This window comes from Halichondria panicea, chromosome 15, assembly GCF_963675165.1.
Source record: "Halichondria panicea chromosome 15, odHalPani1.1, whole genome shotgun sequence".
Taxonomy (NCBI): Eukaryota; Metazoa; Porifera; class Demospongiae; order Suberitida; family Halichondriidae; genus Halichondria; species Halichondria panicea.
In genome coordinates, this window is record NC_087391.1 from 230001 (window position 1) to 247982 (window position 17982).

General features: G+C 46.4%; 5 protein-coding genes across 5 annotated transcripts in view; 2 read left to right on the top strand and 3 right to left on the bottom strand.

The window, feature by feature from the left end:
* LOC135348280 (lysosome membrane protein 2-like) overlaps window positions 1-871 on the bottom strand; it is a 3489-nt gene extending 2618 nt beyond the window's left edge. Inside the window, exons 1-2 of the mRNA XM_064546457.1 lie at window positions 632-871; window positions 249-409 (exon numbers count right to left, since the gene is read on the bottom strand). Of these exons, the coding sequence (XP_064402527.1) occupies window positions 249-409; window positions 632-826 (356 nt within the window). The 5' untranslated portion in view covers window positions 827-871. The remainder of the gene's footprint in view (window positions 1-248; window positions 410-631) is intronic.
* A 65-nt stretch (window positions 872-936) lies between these two features.
* LOC135348284 (2-oxoisovalerate dehydrogenase subunit alpha, mitochondrial-like) lies at window positions 937-3781 on the top strand. Its single transcript, XM_064546461.1, has 8 exons — window positions 937-1116; window positions 1172-1336; window positions 1391-1477; window positions 1584-1854; window positions 1940-2084; window positions 2345-2548; window positions 2825-2957; window positions 3458-3781. Exons 1-8 carry the CDS (start codon window positions 1030-1032, stop codon window positions 3671-3673), a joined length of 1308 nt encoding a protein of 435 aa, XP_064402531.1. The 5' UTR covers window positions 937-1029; the 3' UTR covers window positions 3674-3781.
* LOC135348279 (leucine-rich repeat-containing protein 47-like) lies at window positions 3740-5875 on the bottom strand. The gene is made up of 4 exons (XM_064546456.1): window positions 4832-5875; window positions 4442-4725; window positions 4294-4393; window positions 3740-4103 (listed from the first exon to the last, which is right to left on the bottom strand). Exons 1-4 carry the CDS (start codon window positions 5861-5863, stop codon window positions 3855-3857), a joined length of 1665 nt encoding a protein of 554 aa, XP_064402526.1. The 5' UTR covers window positions 5864-5875; the 3' UTR covers window positions 3740-3854.
* A 112-nt stretch (window positions 5876-5987) lies between these two features.
* Window positions 5988-10625, top strand: LOC135348277 (uncharacterized). Its single transcript, XM_064546454.1, has 4 exons — window positions 5988-6792; window positions 6977-7552; window positions 9192-9707; window positions 9836-10625. Exons 1-4 carry the CDS (start codon window positions 6064-6066, stop codon window positions 10457-10459), a joined length of 2445 nt encoding a protein of 814 aa, XP_064402524.1. The 5' UTR covers window positions 5988-6063; the 3' UTR covers window positions 10460-10625.
* Window positions 10586-17227, bottom strand: LOC135348275 (disheveled-associated activator of morphogenesis 1-like). Its single transcript, XM_064546452.1, has 22 exons — window positions 16847-17227; window positions 16557-16637; window positions 16300-16371; window positions 16147-16241; window positions 15898-16033; window positions 15756-15846; window positions 15601-15707; window positions 15413-15523; window positions 15078-15181; window positions 14961-15027; window positions 14668-14785; window positions 14448-14580; window positions 13961-14210; window positions 13533-13704; window positions 13282-13469; window positions 12771-12980; window positions 12375-12535; window positions 11844-12147; window positions 11727-11788; window positions 11204-11510; window positions 11064-11132; window positions 10586-10993 (listed from the first exon to the last, which is right to left on the bottom strand). Exons 1-22 carry the CDS (start codon window positions 17168-17170, stop codon window positions 10727-10729), a joined length of 3429 nt encoding a protein of 1142 aa, XP_064402522.1. The 5' UTR covers window positions 17171-17227; the 3' UTR covers window positions 10586-10726.
* Between the last annotated feature and the right edge of the window lie 755 nt (window positions 17228-17982).

Below are 17982 nucleotides of genomic sequence, written 5' to 3' on the forward strand. Positions count from 1 at the left end.
GATTGTGTGGGGAGGGGGGGTTAAAGTGTGTGGGGAGGGGGGTTAGATTGTGTGGGGAGGGGGGTTAGATTGTGTGGGGAGAGGGGGTTAGATGTGCACATATTACATACACAGTAGGTCTTCTACATAATAGTTAGATACTGTTTAGGAAGTATCTATGAGATTTTAAAATGGAATAAAAGCCAGCTAAGCAAGGTTAGCAGTATTACACAGAAGCTATACAGAAGTGATCACATGACCTTACTTACTTAAAACTGTACGGGCCTAGCTCAGTAATGTTCGGCAGTGCCTTGCCCTCTGACCACTCGACTGGGTTGGTGATGTTATAGAAATAGAAGGACTTCCAGAGAGGCAGTCCTGGATGCTGCAGCTGGTCGTACAGTGCAGAGCCATTGCGTATGGTCATCCTCTGAATGGAGGGAGTGTGTGAGGGGGGTGAGGGGGGCAATTAAGACTGTTTACATAAAACCTTAATGCATTACCTCAAGTATAATTATGCATAGCGAGCAAGCTACCACGCACGATAAATTGGACAAAAGTACATTTCACAGTTTGCTATATTGCACAAACCTGTAACTAAGGCTTTCGTTATGTGCACGCTTTCATTAAACAATACCACATGCAAACTCACCTCTCTAACTTGAGAGTCAATGAGTGGTTCCTCTTCTACTTTCAGTAAGAATGCCAACCCAACCATCACAGCACAGGTGAGCAAGCAGCAGGAGAAGCAGAGACCCAGACAGATGGGCATTCCCTTGCCTTTAGCCATCTTTCTTGTTGTTCTCCTTTGGGGAAAATCTTCTAACTCTTCGTTGTCTGAATCCATCACATGCGAATGCAGCACAGACACCACCTGACTTGAACAATGATAAAATTCACAGCATGAATTCACAGCCTCGCCCCTTTTAGCAAAACGCTGAAATAGTTTGTTCTAACGACGACCTTTTCCTTACATCTATAGCCCAGCAAACACTGCAGCTAGATATTAAAGCTCAAGCTCTACTATACTGTACATGTACTAAGCTAACCATGGCAGTGAGGATAGCACGCTCTCTGGTCTCCACAGGTTGTGTTGTAGCAAGGTCTAGACATGGAGTGGATAGTCTACTGTATAAGGTACAGACAGACGTGTGTGTGTGTACCAATCAATCCATCACCCACCCACACACAGACACTGTCCACTAGTGTCCCTCGCCGTACCAACGACTTCTATAGGGGATTCCCCCTCACTACAACACTGTCCGAGGCCACCACAACTCACACCTCAGACTCACTGCCCACGTACAGGGTGATGGACGAGGGGGGCGTGGTCATTGACCCTCAGCAGGACCCAAAGGTAGCGTAAACCATGTCCAGGGAACTCGTGTACTTACTTGCTTGCTTTATGCAGTTGAGTGATGAGATATTGCTGCGCATGTACGAGCAAATGGTGACTCTGAGGGAGATGGACGAGCAGCTGTACAAGGCTCAGAGAATGGTGGGTCATCCCCCCCCACACACACACACACACACACACCACCACCACCACCACCCCCACACTCCACACACACACACACACACACACACCCACACTCCACACACAGGGTCTCACCTCCTTCTACATGATGTGCTCTGGGGAGGAGGGCACTCACTTTGGTAGTGCAGCTGCTCTGAGCCTAGAGGACCCAGTGTATGCCCAGTACCGGGAGGCTGGAGTCCTCATGTGGCGTGGATACACACTAGACCAGTTCATGAACCAATGCTTCAGTAACAGACTGGAGGAGGGCAAAGGTCGCCAGATGCCCGTCCATTACGGCTCCAAAGAATGCAACTTTCAGTTCATCTCTTCTAGTCTGGCAACTCAGATGCCTCACGGTGAGGGAAGGGGTCTGGTTGTATTTGTATCACCTTCTAAAGTTATTCCAAACAACCTATGTACTGTTGGTTGGTTTGCTTACAGCCCCTGGTTACGCGTATGGCCTAAAGAGAGCCGGCAAGAAGAACTGTGTAATGTGTTACTTTGGAGATGGGTCAGCTCAGGAAGGTGACGCTCATGCAGCCATGAACTTTGCAGCCGTCATCAAAGCACCAGTCATATTCTTCTGGTAAGTACTAAGCCCTCCGGTCCTGTATTTGAATTAGGATTGTGCGTTTACCAATTTAAAATATGCATTTTGCAGCTCTTTGAAAGGCCTGTATCTAATGATGTGTTTTAGATCAGTGATTGCTTTTGGATTGATGTGCTTACATGCGTGTAGCGTGTAGATCATTCATTACCGGGCCCAAAAGCATTGATTTTTTAACCTCCATTACTGTGCTTACTGTGTTGATGTGTTTAGTGTGTTGACTTCACCCCCCCTCTCAGTCGTAACAATGGCTACGCTATCTCCACGCCGGTGGATGATAACTATGCTGGTGATGGGATTGTGTCTCGTGCCCGAGGCTATGGGATGGAGGGCATACGTGTCGACGGTAACGATGTGTTGGCTGTGTACAATGTGGTCCAGCATGCTCGAAGAGTGGCAGTGGAGGAGAGCAGACCAGTCCTCATAGAGGCCATCACTCTCCGGTGGGTGGGTGGGTGGGTGGGGCTACCTGAGGCATGATTACTGTAGTCAATGAGAGCATTGTACTGGTACTGTTTTTGTAGGGCCCTTAATTTGCCAATTAGTGACCTTAATTAGCTAAGCATTGCGCAGAAGAAGTTGATGAATTTTTAGTGGTTAGAAATTGGTTGTTTCTGATCAAGAACTGCACTTCCATAGTTACTGTGCAGTGCTACATGTACTATATTTGTACACCTCTATTACAGAATGTCTTTGTCATCCATTGTCATCATGTGCAGGATGAAGTCTCACTCCACCAGTGATGAGCAGGGGCGCTACCAGGACATGGAGGAGGTACAGCAATGGAAGGAGAAGAATTGTCCTGTACATCGCCTCGGAGGCTACCTCCAGACCAAGGGACTCTGGGAACAGGTGATGACACTCAGTGTGCTGTACATGCTTTGTGTGTAGCACTGTTTATGGATGATCCTTATTGCTTCATAGATAATGGTAGCACTGTACAGAGCTCACTCACTGTACAGAGCTCACACACTGTACAGTGAGTGAGCACTGTACAGTGAGTGAGCACTGTACAGTGTGTGATCTGTAATCACATAGGTCCCTGACATTATTATAGTTGGCTCTGTAACTAGAGTTTTGATGGTCCAAATCAAACGATTTTATGATTTGCTGAAAGCTTAGAAGGAGGCCGTTCAGATGGTATATGTGCTCAAATCTCAAATTTGAAACGGACCATAATTTTCCGTTTTATGAGCTATATGTACGTTATGTAAGCCATTCCCCCCACACGCACACACACACACACACACACACACACACACCCACACACACACACGCACACACACACACACGCACACACACACGCACACACGCACACACACACACACACACACGCACACACACACATACAGAGCAAGGACGCTGCTCTGAAACAGAGTGCTGCTGGAGAGGTCAAGAGAGCCATGATGGCTGCTCGGAAGGAGAAGAAGCCACACCTCAATCACATGTTCACGGATGTGTACGACGACCTTCCACCTCGGTTGCAGAAACAGCAAGCAGAGATGAAGGAAATGATGGACAAGTATAAGGAGCACTACGGACCTATACTCAGTAAACACGAGAGCTGAGAGGAACAACACTGACAACAGTTAATGATTAACAATGAATTTGTTTGTATTACATAATTTACTGTATTGTCAACTGTGTATTCCAATGAAATATTCTTATACAAATAACATCATTGTAATAAAGCAGTCAGTCAGCATGAACTACATAATATCACTAATACAACTGTAATAAGAATATACATTAATCAGGCCGCTCTATTGAGATAGATGAACAGTCTAGCAAATCAGTTCTTGATGGGTAGAGGACGAGCAGTTGTCGGGTGTCGTCTTCTATGACCTTCACCTGCTCCACACGCATCACACCATCACTGGATACGCCCACACCACACTTACACATCTCACACACGAGAGCGTCCATCACTGCCTTGCAGGTGGCTAGGTTAAGTGATGACGTCACCTCCAACCAAATATCAGTCGATGTACACTCAATCTGCAGTCAATTATTACTAATTATAATTCTGTACAGTACAATAGGCAGTGACAATACTTATATTATAGTAGACAATGTACCAGCTATAGAATATGTAATAAGAGATTGCCCAATGGTTTACAGCATTGTAACATGAATATAATTATAATCATTATTGGTTTTAATAATATTAAAAGTTGAGCTCACTCACTTTAGTGTCCTCTGAGTTGGTGAGGGGAGGCAGGGATATGACGATCCCTCTGTTGTCACGGAGACACACCATTTCCTGGGGATCCACAAACTGAAGATACCTACGAAGAGAGATAAAAATTTTATTATAGCTACTAAACATTACTCACTTGCTGAGAGCAGCTTTTGTGGCATCAATCTCCTTATCTGCTGATGCTGCTGCCACTTTCTTCCCTCCTTTCTTTCCTCCACCTCCCCTCTTATCTGTTTTACTTGCCTCCAGTCCGGAGAGGAACTCCCGGATAGAGATAGGCGTGGTATCTCCGAGGGGGGTCATCTTCATACCCCCTGCAGAGTGGGCAGAGTAGGAGAGAGGGAGGGCTAGTTTGGCCAGATCGTGAGTAGCTACAGTGGCAGCACGGCGACGCTTGCACACGCCATCATGAAGCTTTGTCTACCAAGAGAGATAACAAGACAAATAAATACACATATTCTACACACAGTATGTACAAAAATGGGGAATGCCATACTAAGCAAGACAGTGATAACATAGAGTATACCTGGAGGTTGATGAACTTCTTGAAGTTGTTATTGCTAGCCAGGTTCACTCCTCTCACAATAGCACATATCAGGAATGGGCGTATTCTCCTGGCCTCAGGGCGTACCAGCACCTCAGCATACTCTGCAGGTCTCACTACCACCAGACGTGGTTTGTTATCACTGAACTCAACGTCATCGTCTCCCTCCACTGCATTGGAGGCTCCCCCAGTTCTCCTCTTAGACTTACCTTTCTTCTCAGGGCTGCTTGGTTTGGGTGAGTGACTAGCAACATAGTCCAGTACAGTCTTCGGTTTAACAGGTCCCAGTTGAGTGACGAGCTTTAGTAGACGTCTGTCTGATATTGGATTGTCTACAAGGTCCAGTGACTTGAGCTTCAAGCAGAGGGACAGTTCAAACGGTAGTAGAGTGAGTTTATTTCTCTTCATATCGATTTGTTTGAGATTGGAGAGGTCAGATATTGCCGGCTCTAGAGATGCAATGTTATTATCGAGGGCTAGAAGCTCCTGGAGGCCTTTTGAATGATATACAAAGTTTGGTAAACTGGTGAGGCAGTTCCCTACTATATCCAAATGGTGTAGACTAGGAAGACAGTCGGTAGGTAGGTCCGATGGAAATGAACCATCGCTGAGGCAATTGTGACGCAGGATGAGTGTGTGCAGATTTCCGAGGGAGTAGAGGGATACGGGAACACTGTCTAACTTGTTCCTGGACACGTCAAGAAGTTTGAGCTTTGCCAGAGAGCCGATTTCAGTGGGGAGATTTGTAATGGCACCATCAGTGAGTACAAGCTGGAATAGCTGCTGCAGTTGGCCTATCTTGGGGCTGAGGTGGGTGAGTTCAGGAAACCCAGAGATGACAAGATGGTTGAGCGTAGACACACAGAAAACGAGGTCCACTTCTCCATTCTCCACTGCTAAAGCTTCGGGGCTCTTTGTACCCTTCTTGATAACCAGTTCCCTCTTGGACTTGGCAGCAGCTTCATTGAAGATAGACGTAGACATGATACATGTAGTCCTAGAGCATGCTTGCATAGTTGATATGCGCATGCGTAGCGAGAGGGGTGGGGCTGCAGCTCTGGGCATGACTACGAGGATCAGCCCCTCCCCTTTTTGCAAGTGCGGAAACTGTTTGTGGCTTACAAATAATGCTGCAAAGGAGAGCCCACTTCCTGCATATTAGCAAACTTAAGCATGCAACTCAACCAAAAAGAAATAGTTATTAGACTATCAGAATGATGGCAACGGCTACCTCAGCGCACAGCAGAGGCCACATTTCCAGTTACAGTCGACCACAAGACACACTCTCCTACTATCACCACATAGAGTCTCCAGTTTCAGCTCAACTCGAACTCAGAGTCAAGAAGCAGAGGAAAAGTCCACCTCGATCACCTCCTCCAGCACCCCCCACAGTAGGCCCTCCTGGACCTCCCGCAGTGGGCCCTAGAGAGAAGGATGAACTAAGACCACTGCAACAGTTGATCATTAGTCCTCACAAGGTACAGTCAGTGACACAGGAGTGCAGTTACACTCTGCACCGGCTGGACACCAGTCCCAGCCCTAGCCCCCTACCGCCACCACTGTCAGACGAGGAAGACATCTTTTATCAGTCACCATCTCAGCTTAATAGTAGCAAATACTTTTTTCCATCGCAATCCAACGAGCAAGATGTTCTATCTGATGCTGACAGTCCAGATATATCGGCCACCCCTCCTCTGACCCGCTATTCTCCACAAGATGACCTTACAGAATGTAGTGACTTACGCCGAACTACCAGTGCCACCATGAGTGCTCGGATCACTGGAGGGGGGCTCTCCAGGGGAGGTTTGTACGGAGCCCTGGAGGGCACTATGATCCCGGTAACAACGGGGGGCCATCGACCAATCACAAGACAGCACCCGTCGCTATCGGCCACCATCGGAGCTGAAATATTATCAACCTCACTGCCTCTTCACGAAGAGAGAGTAAGAGTCCATTGCTAGCATGTATAGTTATATCCATGTAGTTTATAACATTGTTGTTGTGTCAATGAAATGTTCATGCTATGTAATACAACAAATTGTGTAGTTATTATCCTGGCATAATTTATATACTGGTTGGAATCTTTGTAGCATGTACTTTACTAGATCTTACCCCCCCCCCTCATAGAAAGACCTCCTACTGAGTCCTGAGGAGGGTCCTCATGTGCTCGGACCCACAAGACCCGTCCCTCCTCCTAAACAACCAACCACACCTCCCCTTCCCCCTCGACACACTAGGAAGCTCCAGGCAACGGCCTCCAGCCCTGCTCTCCTCACCTCCGACACTACACCACGACCACGCTCAGTCTCCTTCCTACAATGCGATGCTGGCAGTGATATGGGGAGTTTCCCTGCTGACTATCTGGGCTCTAAAGAAATCAACAGCTATACGAACACTGTGAACACTGTTGCTAAGCAACTCGTCAACTCTAAGGCCGTGGAAGTGATTGCATACGTCAGCTCTGAGAAGATACGATTGGCTCCACCTCGCAATCGGGCGCTGCTGTTCAAGTCGTTTGCAGTACGAGATATACTGGGAGTTGAGATATGCTCTAAGAACAAGCGTATTATGGGAGTGCTGGTGTGGAAGAGAGGTCAGCTGCCGATGTGTCATATCCTCCGTTGTGCCTCTAGTCTTGTGTCAGCTAGTCTCCAGGAGTCACTGCTCTATCAGACACAGCAGGTGGACGAGGTGGCTAATGGGGTAAGCCCGTGTGTGAAGTGTGGAGTGTGTGAGGGGGGGGCGCTGTATTTGATTAGCTAGAGTGTATTGTGGAGTGTGTGTTGTGTGTGGCCCTGGAAGCATTGTGTAGTGTGTGTGTGGTGTGTGTATAGTGTGTAGTGTGATGATATGCATTGTACTATGAGGGTCAACTTTGGCTATGTAAGAATATTTGTTGTCCTACGTAGTTCCTAGCTGAATGCATTGTGTCATATTGTGTGTAGTGTCATATGTGTGAGCTGTTTTTTGAAGTGATAGAATTGTGTGAAAATTTGTTCTTGGCCTTGTAAGGTTACAGCTGCAAGGGTGTGCCCCATCCTGGTATGGCCACCACTCCACTGTGTTGTAGCTGACTGCTAAGTAGGTACATGGTGTCTGTGATTAGCTGTAACTCTATTTGTCAGATGTGCTTGTCTCTTATGGACTGGCTCTGCTGTATATGGAGACTGTGTACTGTTAGCAGCATATCCTTTAATGCAACCACCTGGGAAATATAATTTGTATTTGAATTCCTTTGAAGTGAAGTTGTAAGGCTGTGTAATAAGAGTATGATGTTTGAAGTGTACTAGTGTACCTGTGTTGTGGGTCACTATATACCCTAGAGGTGGTTGGTGGTTGGGCTAGCTCTTCTGTGCATGTGCTCACTATATATATTGCCATGACTACAAGCTACCTACTGCTCTGCTAGGAGTGGCCTCTCTCAGACACACACACACAGTCAGCACATGTGTTGCCAGTACACACACACACACACACACACACACACACACACACACACACACACACACACACACACACACACACACACACACACACACACACACACACACACACACACAGAGTCAGCACATGTGTTGCTAGTACACACACACACACACACACACACACACACACACACACACACACACACACACACACACAGTCAGCACATGTGTTGCCAGCACACACACACACACACACACACACACACACACACAGTCAGCACATGTGTTGCTAGTACACAACATACCAGTGTATTTAACATGGTTAGGATTGTTGGACGCCTCTACCCCAGTAGTGAGGTAGCCATGGCCAGTAGTGATGTAGTTAAGGATGTAGTTATGGCTGAGCTCTAGTTGCTAGTAAACTAACATGGTGTAGGTGTCTGATTTCTTGATAATTGTCTGTACTTGTTGTTTTGCCCATATAAGGTAGGGGATGCTAATTGGGTATAATCATGTAGCCCCACGTGCAGCCTGGAACTGTGACTAACTTTAGGGGCTACTAGGATGCTAATTGAATGGATCCCCATTCAACCACAGCACTTAGAGCCACGCTATATTTGGTTATAGTGCTTGAGAGCAACATCAGCACATTGTTTGTGTAGTGGCGGTGCTAAATATGCTGTTAGAATAGACCAACACTTGACACCTTTGATCGCTTTGAAACCTGTTTTTGATGCTATTGCTAGTGTTATATAATGTAGGTCTGGAATAGTTGGCTATAGCCATGGTGATGCTATGGCAACCACCTGACAGCCAATAGTATAGCACACCACAGTATAGCACACTACACACACCACACCCACACACACACACACACACACACACACACACACACACACACACACACACACATACAGGCACAGGCGCTATCCCCCCCTATCAGCGAAACACCACCCTCCGCCTCATCGGACCCTGGAGAGCCAGGGGATCACATTCTCTCACCCACTGACCTCCTCCACAAACTACCAGCCGTCTACGTTGGGTGTGCAGGGGCGGGAAAACTACACTCTGTTAGTGATGTCATCGACAAGGTGTTGTGTGAGCGTACGCCGAGTCAGAGCCAAGCTGTGGGGGTGTGGCTAAGTCTCTCACAAGTGCGGCTTATAGCCACGAGTGATGAACAAGAGTGTGCGGCCCACGATACTAGTAGAATCAGAGCTATTGGAGTGTGTACTCGGGACAAGCGATATATGGGTTACATCATCAAGGAGGAGGGGAAACCCCTCACAGGACATGTCCTACGCTGCACTAGTGCTGGAATGATGGTGTCTCTAGTGTCCTTCCTGAGGCAATCATGTCAGCTGATGGTGTTCCAGCGGGGAGGCTCCTTTTATGATGAACTCTCTGTTGACGATGACTGTGACTCACTAGAGGTGAGAGAGAAATCCCCGGGAGGGCGGAGTTTGAGGGCCTGTTACGACTAAATGCATTCTGTAGCTCCTGTCAATTGGTGTATTTAGTAAATTACTTGTTGATCATTATTATAGTGCATTCCCTGCAGAGTAATTGTCAGGAGAGCAAGTTTGTCAAGCATATCCGCTCTCTCACTGTGTCCTTGTCGAATCGTACCTCTGTAGCCCCACCCACTCTGACACGCCCCTCATTTCAATCACACACGTACCTCCGGAAACAACTCTCTCCGTTATCCAACGACTTACCTCAGAAGAAACGAGATGCCGTTCAAAATCCCCTTCTCGTGTCCCCACTCAAGTATACTCAAGAGGACTATGCTCGCTACACTGTGACATACGTGGGCTCTGCTGCACTCTACTTGCCTTTCTGTCGAGACTCCGTATTGGACGCCCTCGAGGCATTTGCAGAGGGGGGCGTGGCATCTGGGAAGGCAGCCGTGACTAAGAACAATGTTGAGATGCAAGTATCCGCTCTCAGTGTATCTCTGGCGGATAAATCACACAGACTATTTGTCACCCGAAACTATGGCCGGAAACAAATTCAAGGCTTTTGTGTGCATCCCACGAACTCGAAGTATTTTGCGTTTGCTAGTCTGCGTCCTGGTTTCCCTAACAACATGAAGGTTCACGTGTTTGTCCATGGAGAAGAACCTAGCTCACAGATCATTGACTCATTACAGTACTGGCTAGAGCTGGCACCTTCAACAAGTTAGCTAGCAATGGCGGACTCACTGTTTGTGTAATGTTATGATTGATTCTTGTTTGTCATTTTCATGCATGTGTTTGGATTTTGTCTAAATTCTGTGAATTTATAATATTTACTGACACTTTATAAGAAATGTGCAATTCATGTATCATAATAATTATTATTATATTGAGTGAAGGAGAAAACAAATTTGACACAGTGTAGTAAAAATGAATGCAATGTATAGAACAACGATTAGTGCACACACACACAAACAAGTACATGTAATAGAGTGTCAGGAGTGTTCCTCAGTGAATGAGCCGTCTATGATGGAGGGTGGTCTGTCTCTGTTGACCTCTAGCGGCTTCCTGTGTGAACTGATGGAGGATGAGCGTCCCTTACGATGGGAGAGGTAGTCCCCAGTCCTGAGCACAGCTATAAGGTCATCTAGTTCATTCTCTGCATACTCTGGGGCAGAGGTCCTCTCGGAGAGCCCGCTGCCGTTAGCTTCTAGTTTCAGTCGAGAACGTCGCCTCCTGAGCGTCATCTCACGAGTTTTCTCCTGTGAGGGTGTGTGCATGGGGGTGGGGTGTGAGTGTGTGAGGAGGAGTGGGTGTGGGGATGCAACGTACCAGTTCCTCTTTCCTTTTGACTTCATCTTCCTTCCTCTTATGAGCTGCCGCCAACTCTGCGTGGGCGTCCTGCAGTGAGTCAATGGGAGGGAACATTATTACAGTACACACACACAACACACTAACTACACCCAACTCACTGAGAAGGAGACAAGAAAGGTTGAGAAGATACCAAAAAACTCGTCAGTGGAAGGGCAGCCCGGATCACTAGGGTCCTCCCCAAAGTACTGTAGAGTCTCATCATACTGAAGCTTCATCTCCGTTATCAGAGCTTGTAGGGCATTGAACTCTCCCTTTGTTGCCTCCACAAAGCCCGTCATGGTGGGTACAAAGAGGTCAGTCTCAATGGTTGACTTGGGAGGGTGAGCTCTCTGCCAGCTCAGCTCTTTCTGGACTTCCAATAATTCATACTGAAGATCAGAAAACTCCTTCTCTGTGTCCTTGAAACTGTGTGCAGGGGTGGGGGGAGGGGGGTGAGTAAATCCATACACACACACACACACACACGCTGTACATGTATACAGGTCTCTACACACACACACGCGCACACGCACACACTTGAGATCGAGCTACAAATAAAGCTGAATTTAATTTCCATGGAATGCAGTTTCCAAAACTCTACATTTGCTACATTCAGTCGCACATACACACACGACCACTTACTCTACTTTGGAGGCACTCTTGACTCTTGTTAGCTCAGAGTTCAAATGCAGAACATCTGGGAACTAAAGAGGGGGCGGGGGTACATGATTGCTAGGCAACACACCCACAAGGCAGTACCTTCTCCGACAGTGTCTTAACGAGGTAATGGAGTAGAGTCATCCCCTCCCAGGAGCTAGACTTGGTGTCCGTGATCTTATTCAAACTGGCCAATCTGAATCCAACAGCATTTCCCATCCTTCCCCTGTTCATGTAGTTCCCAAACGCTAGCACTATCTCGAGTATCTTGGTGAGTTTCTGACTGCCCAATAGCTCTCTACAACCTTGTAGGATGTGCTCCACACTGGGTCGAAGGTCACTCAGTCTGTCATCCCTCGTCATCATGAAGTAGAGGGACTTGAGCCTCTGAGCATAGCGGGGGATACTGTGTGTGTGTGTATGTGTGTGTGGGGTTATGTGTGTGGTGTGTGGGGATACTGGGTGTGGTGTGTGTGTGTGGTGTGTAGGGTGTGGGAAAAGGATCATGTGTGTGTGTGTGTGTGGAGGGGGTCACTGATCACCAGTTGTACACATTATACAGCTAGCCTCACAGAATTGCAGTGCTACGAAATGTACTAATTTACTATTAAACGACATAACCACCTGACCCACCTGCTCATCTCTAACAGGAACTTGTCAGCTCTAGCGAAGGTGTCTCTCTCGTGGGAGTGGCTCTGGAGTAGCTCCACCTCAGAGGAGGTGGGCACATACTTGACCATAAGCTCTACCATATCCTTGTTGAGGACGCCATCACTGTCCATCGTCATGATCGCCTGAAGGTACATGATAAGAGAAATGTAATTAAATTTCTGGTTCAATAACACATGTGCTAGCAATAATAATTATTTCGAATACAAAAAGCTTAAATTGGACCACAAAAACGCTAGTCACTATTGGATCCAGTGAGTATAATTTATTGCTAAAATTTGGTCGAAAATACTTTTGTGCATATTATACATGTATGTAGCTCACAATCCACTGTCCGTTCACATACATACATGTACATACCTTTCGTATCTTATGGTCGCTCATCTTGATCTTGGAGAGCATGATGGTGCAGTTTTGTGCCCTCCTTCCCTCGATTACTGAGAGTTCTTTAGGACGGTCAAATATCTGTGAAGTCCTTGAGGCCCTCTGCTCCACAGCGGCTGGGTCCACACGACGCTGGTACACAGAGAATGTGTGCTCAAAGTCCTTCAAATCCAGCATAGCATGAATCTGGAGAAAATTACACACACTGACAAGACCGTCTTTTAAGCTTTCAGAAAACCATCGAAATTGGGTAGAGGGGATAATAAATTATGATGGGTCATGTGATCCACGTATAGCAGCCGGGTATATTTCATGTTCACGGTTTTGCTGATTAAGCATGCACCGCGAATATTCCTATCCATGAATTTAAAATTAAATCCACGAAAACCTTTCTAACGGTTATTCTGCGAAAGTTTATACCCTCGAAATATACCCGCTATACGGTATGTACAGTTGTCGACTTGAGCGTTATTTTAGACAACTCTACCTTAGAGTTGTTCATACTCTTCCAGACTGTGTTTTGAGTGATTTTGCTGTCTGGCAGTTTCTTCCAGTTGAGTGATTTGAGAGCTTGCGATGGTTTAGGGCCTTTATTACGCAACTGTACACCCGCTGGGATGAGGGGGGCGTGGCCATGTAGAGTGGGCGGGGCAGGAGGAGGGGGAGCAGGAGCACCTAACAGAAAAACAGAGATTTAGTGTGTGTGTGTGTGTGTGTGTGTGTGATGAGTGTGTGTACCTGGTGGAGCTGGTGGAGGGGGCGGTGGTGGTGGCAGTGAGGGAGGTGGAGGAGGGGGTGGGGCTTTGACAGGTGGTGGAACATCCAGACTAGGTAGTACAGGAAGGTTGTCAATATTCCCCTCCTTAAGAGCACTCTCTAATCTTTGAATGTGCTCCTTCAACAGCTCGACCTACAGAGAGAGTACAGTATAAATATCGTTAATTTTTGTGGCCTAAAAAATTCGTTGAACTTGAACAGCGGTGATTTTCGTGAGTAAAAAATATCATTGCCTGCACTGCATTGCATGAGTTCTGGTAAACCTACGTTTTTTTGTGGACAACATTTTCGTCGAGATCAGCTCTTGCCAATGAAAATAACAACTTTTTACCTCACGAAAATGACCCGCTATACAGTACTCAATCACCTAGCTATGGCTAGCACTGTACCTTTGCCTGGAGCTGTGTGTTCTTGTCGATGACCTCCTGCTCACGTGTCCAGGCCTCGTTAAGCTCCGCCCCCTTCCTGTTGAGCTTCTGCTTTAGTTTGTCGACTGCTGTTCTGTACTGGTCACGTTCCATAACCCTGGACTCACATTCCCACTCTTTCTTGCGTAGTTTAAACCGATAGTCATCTTTCTCCTTACGTAGTTCCCCCGCCTCTGCCCTCAAGGCGAGGAACTCATCTTCTTGGGCCAATCTAGAGAGACAATTATGAGATGAAATGATGGTGCAGATACATCCAATCTATCTGACGAAACAAATGGAAGAAAAATTCTATGACACTGCTCTTATTCTACATTACATAAAATTCATCAATTTTGACCAAAACAAAGGTTTTCTGAGAGCTACAAGATGCAGATTTGAAATTGAACTACGGGCTCTCAAAGATAGCTACTAAAAACGGCTGAATTTTGGGAAAAAAATGCTGACTTACTTTTGGACGAGATTGTCCACATCGATTGGTACAGGGGCGTGGTCAGGGTCCACCCCATGTTGCTGTTGAAGGACCACCTGCTGTACAAGACGATCAATCAGGTGCCAGTACTTGGCATAGAGGGGATCATCAACTGCACAGAGGGAAATGGAGTCAGTAGCTATACAGCTGTACTTCCATGCTCTTAGTGTACAGTAGAGACTGTGTGTGTGTGACTTACGTGGCAGGAGTAGACAGTGGTAGACAATGGAGAGTAGATGTGAGTAGGCCAGTGTGTGAGCTGTCTTCCTCTGGAGGAGATTCATCATGCTGCTCAGACTGTTGGTCTCTATGTTCACCTGCAGACAGCAACATAGCTCTATTATATAGAGGAATACATTATTGGGTGTAGGGGTTTTTGGAAACAGTGGCTACAATGTTCACAGTTGGTAGTGGTTACACATACAGACTGGCAACAAGTTAGGGGAAATAGCTAGAGCATTATTACATCACCAGCAATAATAGAGTACTCACGCAGTCCAGTCTATAGGAGAGCTCTCTCTCGTCCTCTAGGCGTACCAACTCAAATATCTCGAGGTGTCTGTCAGATGATATTATAGGGAGGAGTGTGACCATGGTGACTAAGCTCACTTGTTTAGCTGTGCAATGTTGAAGGCCTTGAATCGGTTGATGATCGGCAGTATACCAAGGTTCAGGAACTCATGACGCAAGTGCATCCGAAACTCCAAACTTTCCTGCAAGCAGAGAGATGAATCCATGTGGTCACACGACAATAATGGCAAGAGGAGGGAGGGGCTGGTCATGCACGTAAACTATGTGTTGTAGTTCAGCTAGTTATGCTTTAGTGCAGCTTCTCATTGATACAACATACCATCTGCACTGCAGGCTAGCTAGCTACAGCAGACTGCAGGTGTACAGTACTAGTTACTTGTACAGTAACAATCATTTTACACAACCAAACGCACCTCTCCAGCCTTGTAGTTGATAAGGACATTGATGAATGATAAAATAGCTATCTGTAGGTTGGCTGCGTCTTGTCTGTCGTCCAAACTCCTCATCAAATCGATCACCAATGTCTGTGCGAGTTTCAAGTGAGCACATGGCAACAGTACTGAGCATGCGCAGAAGATGTAAGGGGGAGGGGCTGCTTTACCTGAAACCTTGCTCTCTCCATTGCAAACCTCTGAAAGTGATCCATTGCCCCCAACACCTTCCTGTGACCCCCAGGCACTAGGCACAGAGCTCCCAGGATCTCAAGAGCTGTATGAGGGAGCATTAGCATACTTAATAATAATTTTCAGAGCTTACCCAGAATTTTTGTTCTGATGTTGGATGTTCGAATGCTTTGAGCGATGACTACAATGCCTCGTGGATGTGCCAACACATGACCTCTCCCCTCCTGCATAGTTACCATGCTAGCATGCTATAGGAACTGGCTCAGTGGACCTACTGGATTGTTCATGAGAGCCTTGATGCAGCCAATGACAGCAAAGTGGAGCTGACTACGCCGCACTTCCCCGTTCATGCTCTGGAGGAAATTGAGGAATTGCTCTAGTCCATTCTGATCCACAAACCGTAGTACAAAACTATGTGTGTGTGTATGTAGAGGGAGTAATGATGACTGATTATAACTAGATATTTGAGCTGGCAATATTTACTCAATACACAGACAACAGAGCCTCTACCTCGTGTCCCTCACCTAATTGGCTGCGTCCTTAGTGATGTTTTGAGCTCGTTAATGACTCGTAGATTGTTATCACCATCGGCAACCTCCTCCACGGCATTGTGCAACACCTGATGGCGATTAGGAGCAGCATACTTATTACAATACACAACTGGATATTGAGCTTACAGCAGTTAGTTGAACAATCTGGTCTATGAAATACTCTGGCTGGGGGTTGGCGGTCTTTGTTGACTGCTGTTCCTGTGTACATACATGGACAAGCTTGAATAGTTGCCCTCCTACACCCACTCATTTGCTCCAATGAATAATCGTGTGATTGGATTCACAACATAACTGACAGCATTCTCACCATTCCATGCAGGCAAAACCATCTCTAACTCATGCTAATTAGCTAGCCAGTCTACCAGCCTGACTGATTGACTTGCCTTGATTTTGGAGAGGTAGAGCTCCCATTTTTTCTGAGGGGGTAGCTTGAACATGAGCTCTCTACTCAGACCCAGTTCATCCTGCAGCAACAAAGGTGGTCATGACCCAACACACACACACACACACACACACACACTAATCATGCATAACAAACATCCTATTCATATAATTATACTGTATGCATCATGATAATTATGTAGCCTAGTGAGTAAAGCCATAGCTCCTGCCATCAGCAAACTAAATTGATACGATACATAAAACCCTCCCCCATGGCTTTGATGTCACTCACCACTAGTTGTATGAACATCTTATTGAGGTCTATCTCCAGTGGCATGGGGACTGCTGCAGCCATCTCCTGAGGTGTCATGCCCTCTACTAGTGCAGGGTAGGAGGTACTGGACCTCCCTCGACCCTTCTTGAGTATACTAGGAGGTAGCTGGTCCAGTGGTGGTGGTGATGTGTGCCTCCTGCTCCTACTGGCTGGCCGGCCTAGAGTAGCACTCCTAGGCCTGTACACCACTGTACTGCCATCTGGAGGGGTGGGGGAATAGGAGCCTTTCTTCTTGGATAGCTTCCCCTGAGAGTTGCTACTACTAAACAGTCTAAGAGGCATATTTATTAGAGATAGGAAAGCTATGTGATCAGAGTAGCTATGTAGTCATTAGCTGGTAGCTTCAGGCACGCCCACACATTCCAGAGCTAGGGACTCCCCCCACCCACAACCACACATACCAAACAATAGTGAGCAAAACCACTAAGTACAATTATGTACTGTACATGGCCTATATGGATGTGTAATCTATATTTTACTCTTCTCAGATATTATGCGCTATAATTATATTATTAACAAGTGCAAAAAACATTTTGTGAAAATGGGGAAGAGTAGGGTTGGAAGAGCATGTGCACTGAAGTAACAAAAAGTTCGAAAACAAGATTGTGGGTTGGTATAGTCTTGCATGCTCCAACTAGTTGAGGGTGGGCACGGTCTTTAACAGTTGGGTCCAGCACTACTTCTCGCTATACACCTCTTTCTTTATTTGAGACACTCGATCACCTATTTGACCATCAATTTGCATGTGTTTCTACATAATGACGCATTTGAATGAGGCTTTTTCAAATTAACGTTTCATTCTGTTACAGCACCGAAACACTATAGGTGTAAAATTAATATTAAATTTGAGACTCTATGCCCACCCAAAACTTGAAGTAGTGCTGGACCCAACTGTTAAAGACCGTGCCCCACCCTCAACTAGTTGGAGCATGCAAGACTATACCAACCCACAATCTTGTTTTCGAACTTTTTGTTACTTCAGTGCACATGCTCTTCCAACCCTACTCTTCCCCATTTTCACAAAATGTTTTTTGCACTTGTTTGTAAATTTTTTTCACTGCTTTATTTTATAAATAGTCCTGGGAAACCACGTA

What these genes read in the sequence shown, in the direction of transcription:
- LOC135348284 (XM_064546461.1), top strand. Translation starts at nt 1,030, where the DNA reads ATGGCAGTGAGGATAGCACGCTCTCTGGTCTCCACAGGTTGTGTTGTA. An exon ending in TGTACAAGGCTCAGAGAATG is followed by an intron (nt 1,478 to 1,583) that starts GTGGGTCATCCC and finishes CTCCACACACAG; the next exon opens with GGTCTCACCTCCTTCTACAT. An exon ending in GCACCAGTCATATTCTTCTG is followed by an intron (nt 2,085 to 2,344) that starts GTAAGTACTAAG and finishes CCCCCCTCTCAG; the next exon opens with TCGTAACAATGGCTACGCTA.
- LOC135348279 (XM_064546456.1), bottom strand. Translation starts at nt 5,863, where the DNA reads ATGCAAGCATGCTCTAGGACTACATGTATCATGTCTACGTCTATCTTC. An exon ending in ACAAAAGCTGCTCTCAGCAA is followed by an intron (nt 4,394 to 4,441) that starts GTGAGTAATGTT and finishes CTCTCTTCGTAG; the next exon opens with GTATCTTCAGTTTGTGGATC. An exon ending in CCAACTCAGAGGACACTAAA is followed by an intron (nt 4,104 to 4,293) that starts GTGAGTGAGCTC and finishes AATTGACTGCAG; the next exon opens with ATTGAGTGTACATCGACTGA.
- LOC135348275 (XM_064546452.1), bottom strand. Translation starts at nt 17,170, where the DNA reads ATGCCTCTTAGACTGTTTAGTAGTAGCAACTCTCAGGGGAAGCTATCC. An exon ending in TTCCTGTTAGAGATGAGCAG is followed by an intron (nt 12,148 to 12,374) that starts GTGGGTCAGGTG and finishes ACACACACACAG; the next exon opens with TATCCCCCGCTATGCTCAGA. An exon ending in TCAAAAGGAAAGAGGAACTG is followed by an intron (nt 10,994 to 11,063) that starts GTACGTTGCATC and finishes ACACCCTCACAG; the next exon opens with GAGAAAACTCGTGAGATGAC.
- LOC135348277 (XM_064546454.1), top strand. Translation starts at nt 6,064, where the DNA reads ATGATGGCAACGGCTACCTCAGCGCACAGCAGAGGCCACATTTCCAGT. An exon ending in TGCCTCTTCACGAAGAGAGA is followed by an intron (nt 6,793 to 6,976) that starts GTAAGAGTCCAT and finishes CCCCCCTCATAG; the next exon opens with AAAGACCTCCTACTGAGTCC. An exon ending in TGGACGAGGTGGCTAATGGG is followed by an intron (nt 7,553 to 9,191) that starts GTAAGCCCGTGT and finishes ACACACATACAG; the next exon opens with GCACAGGCGCTATCCCCCCC.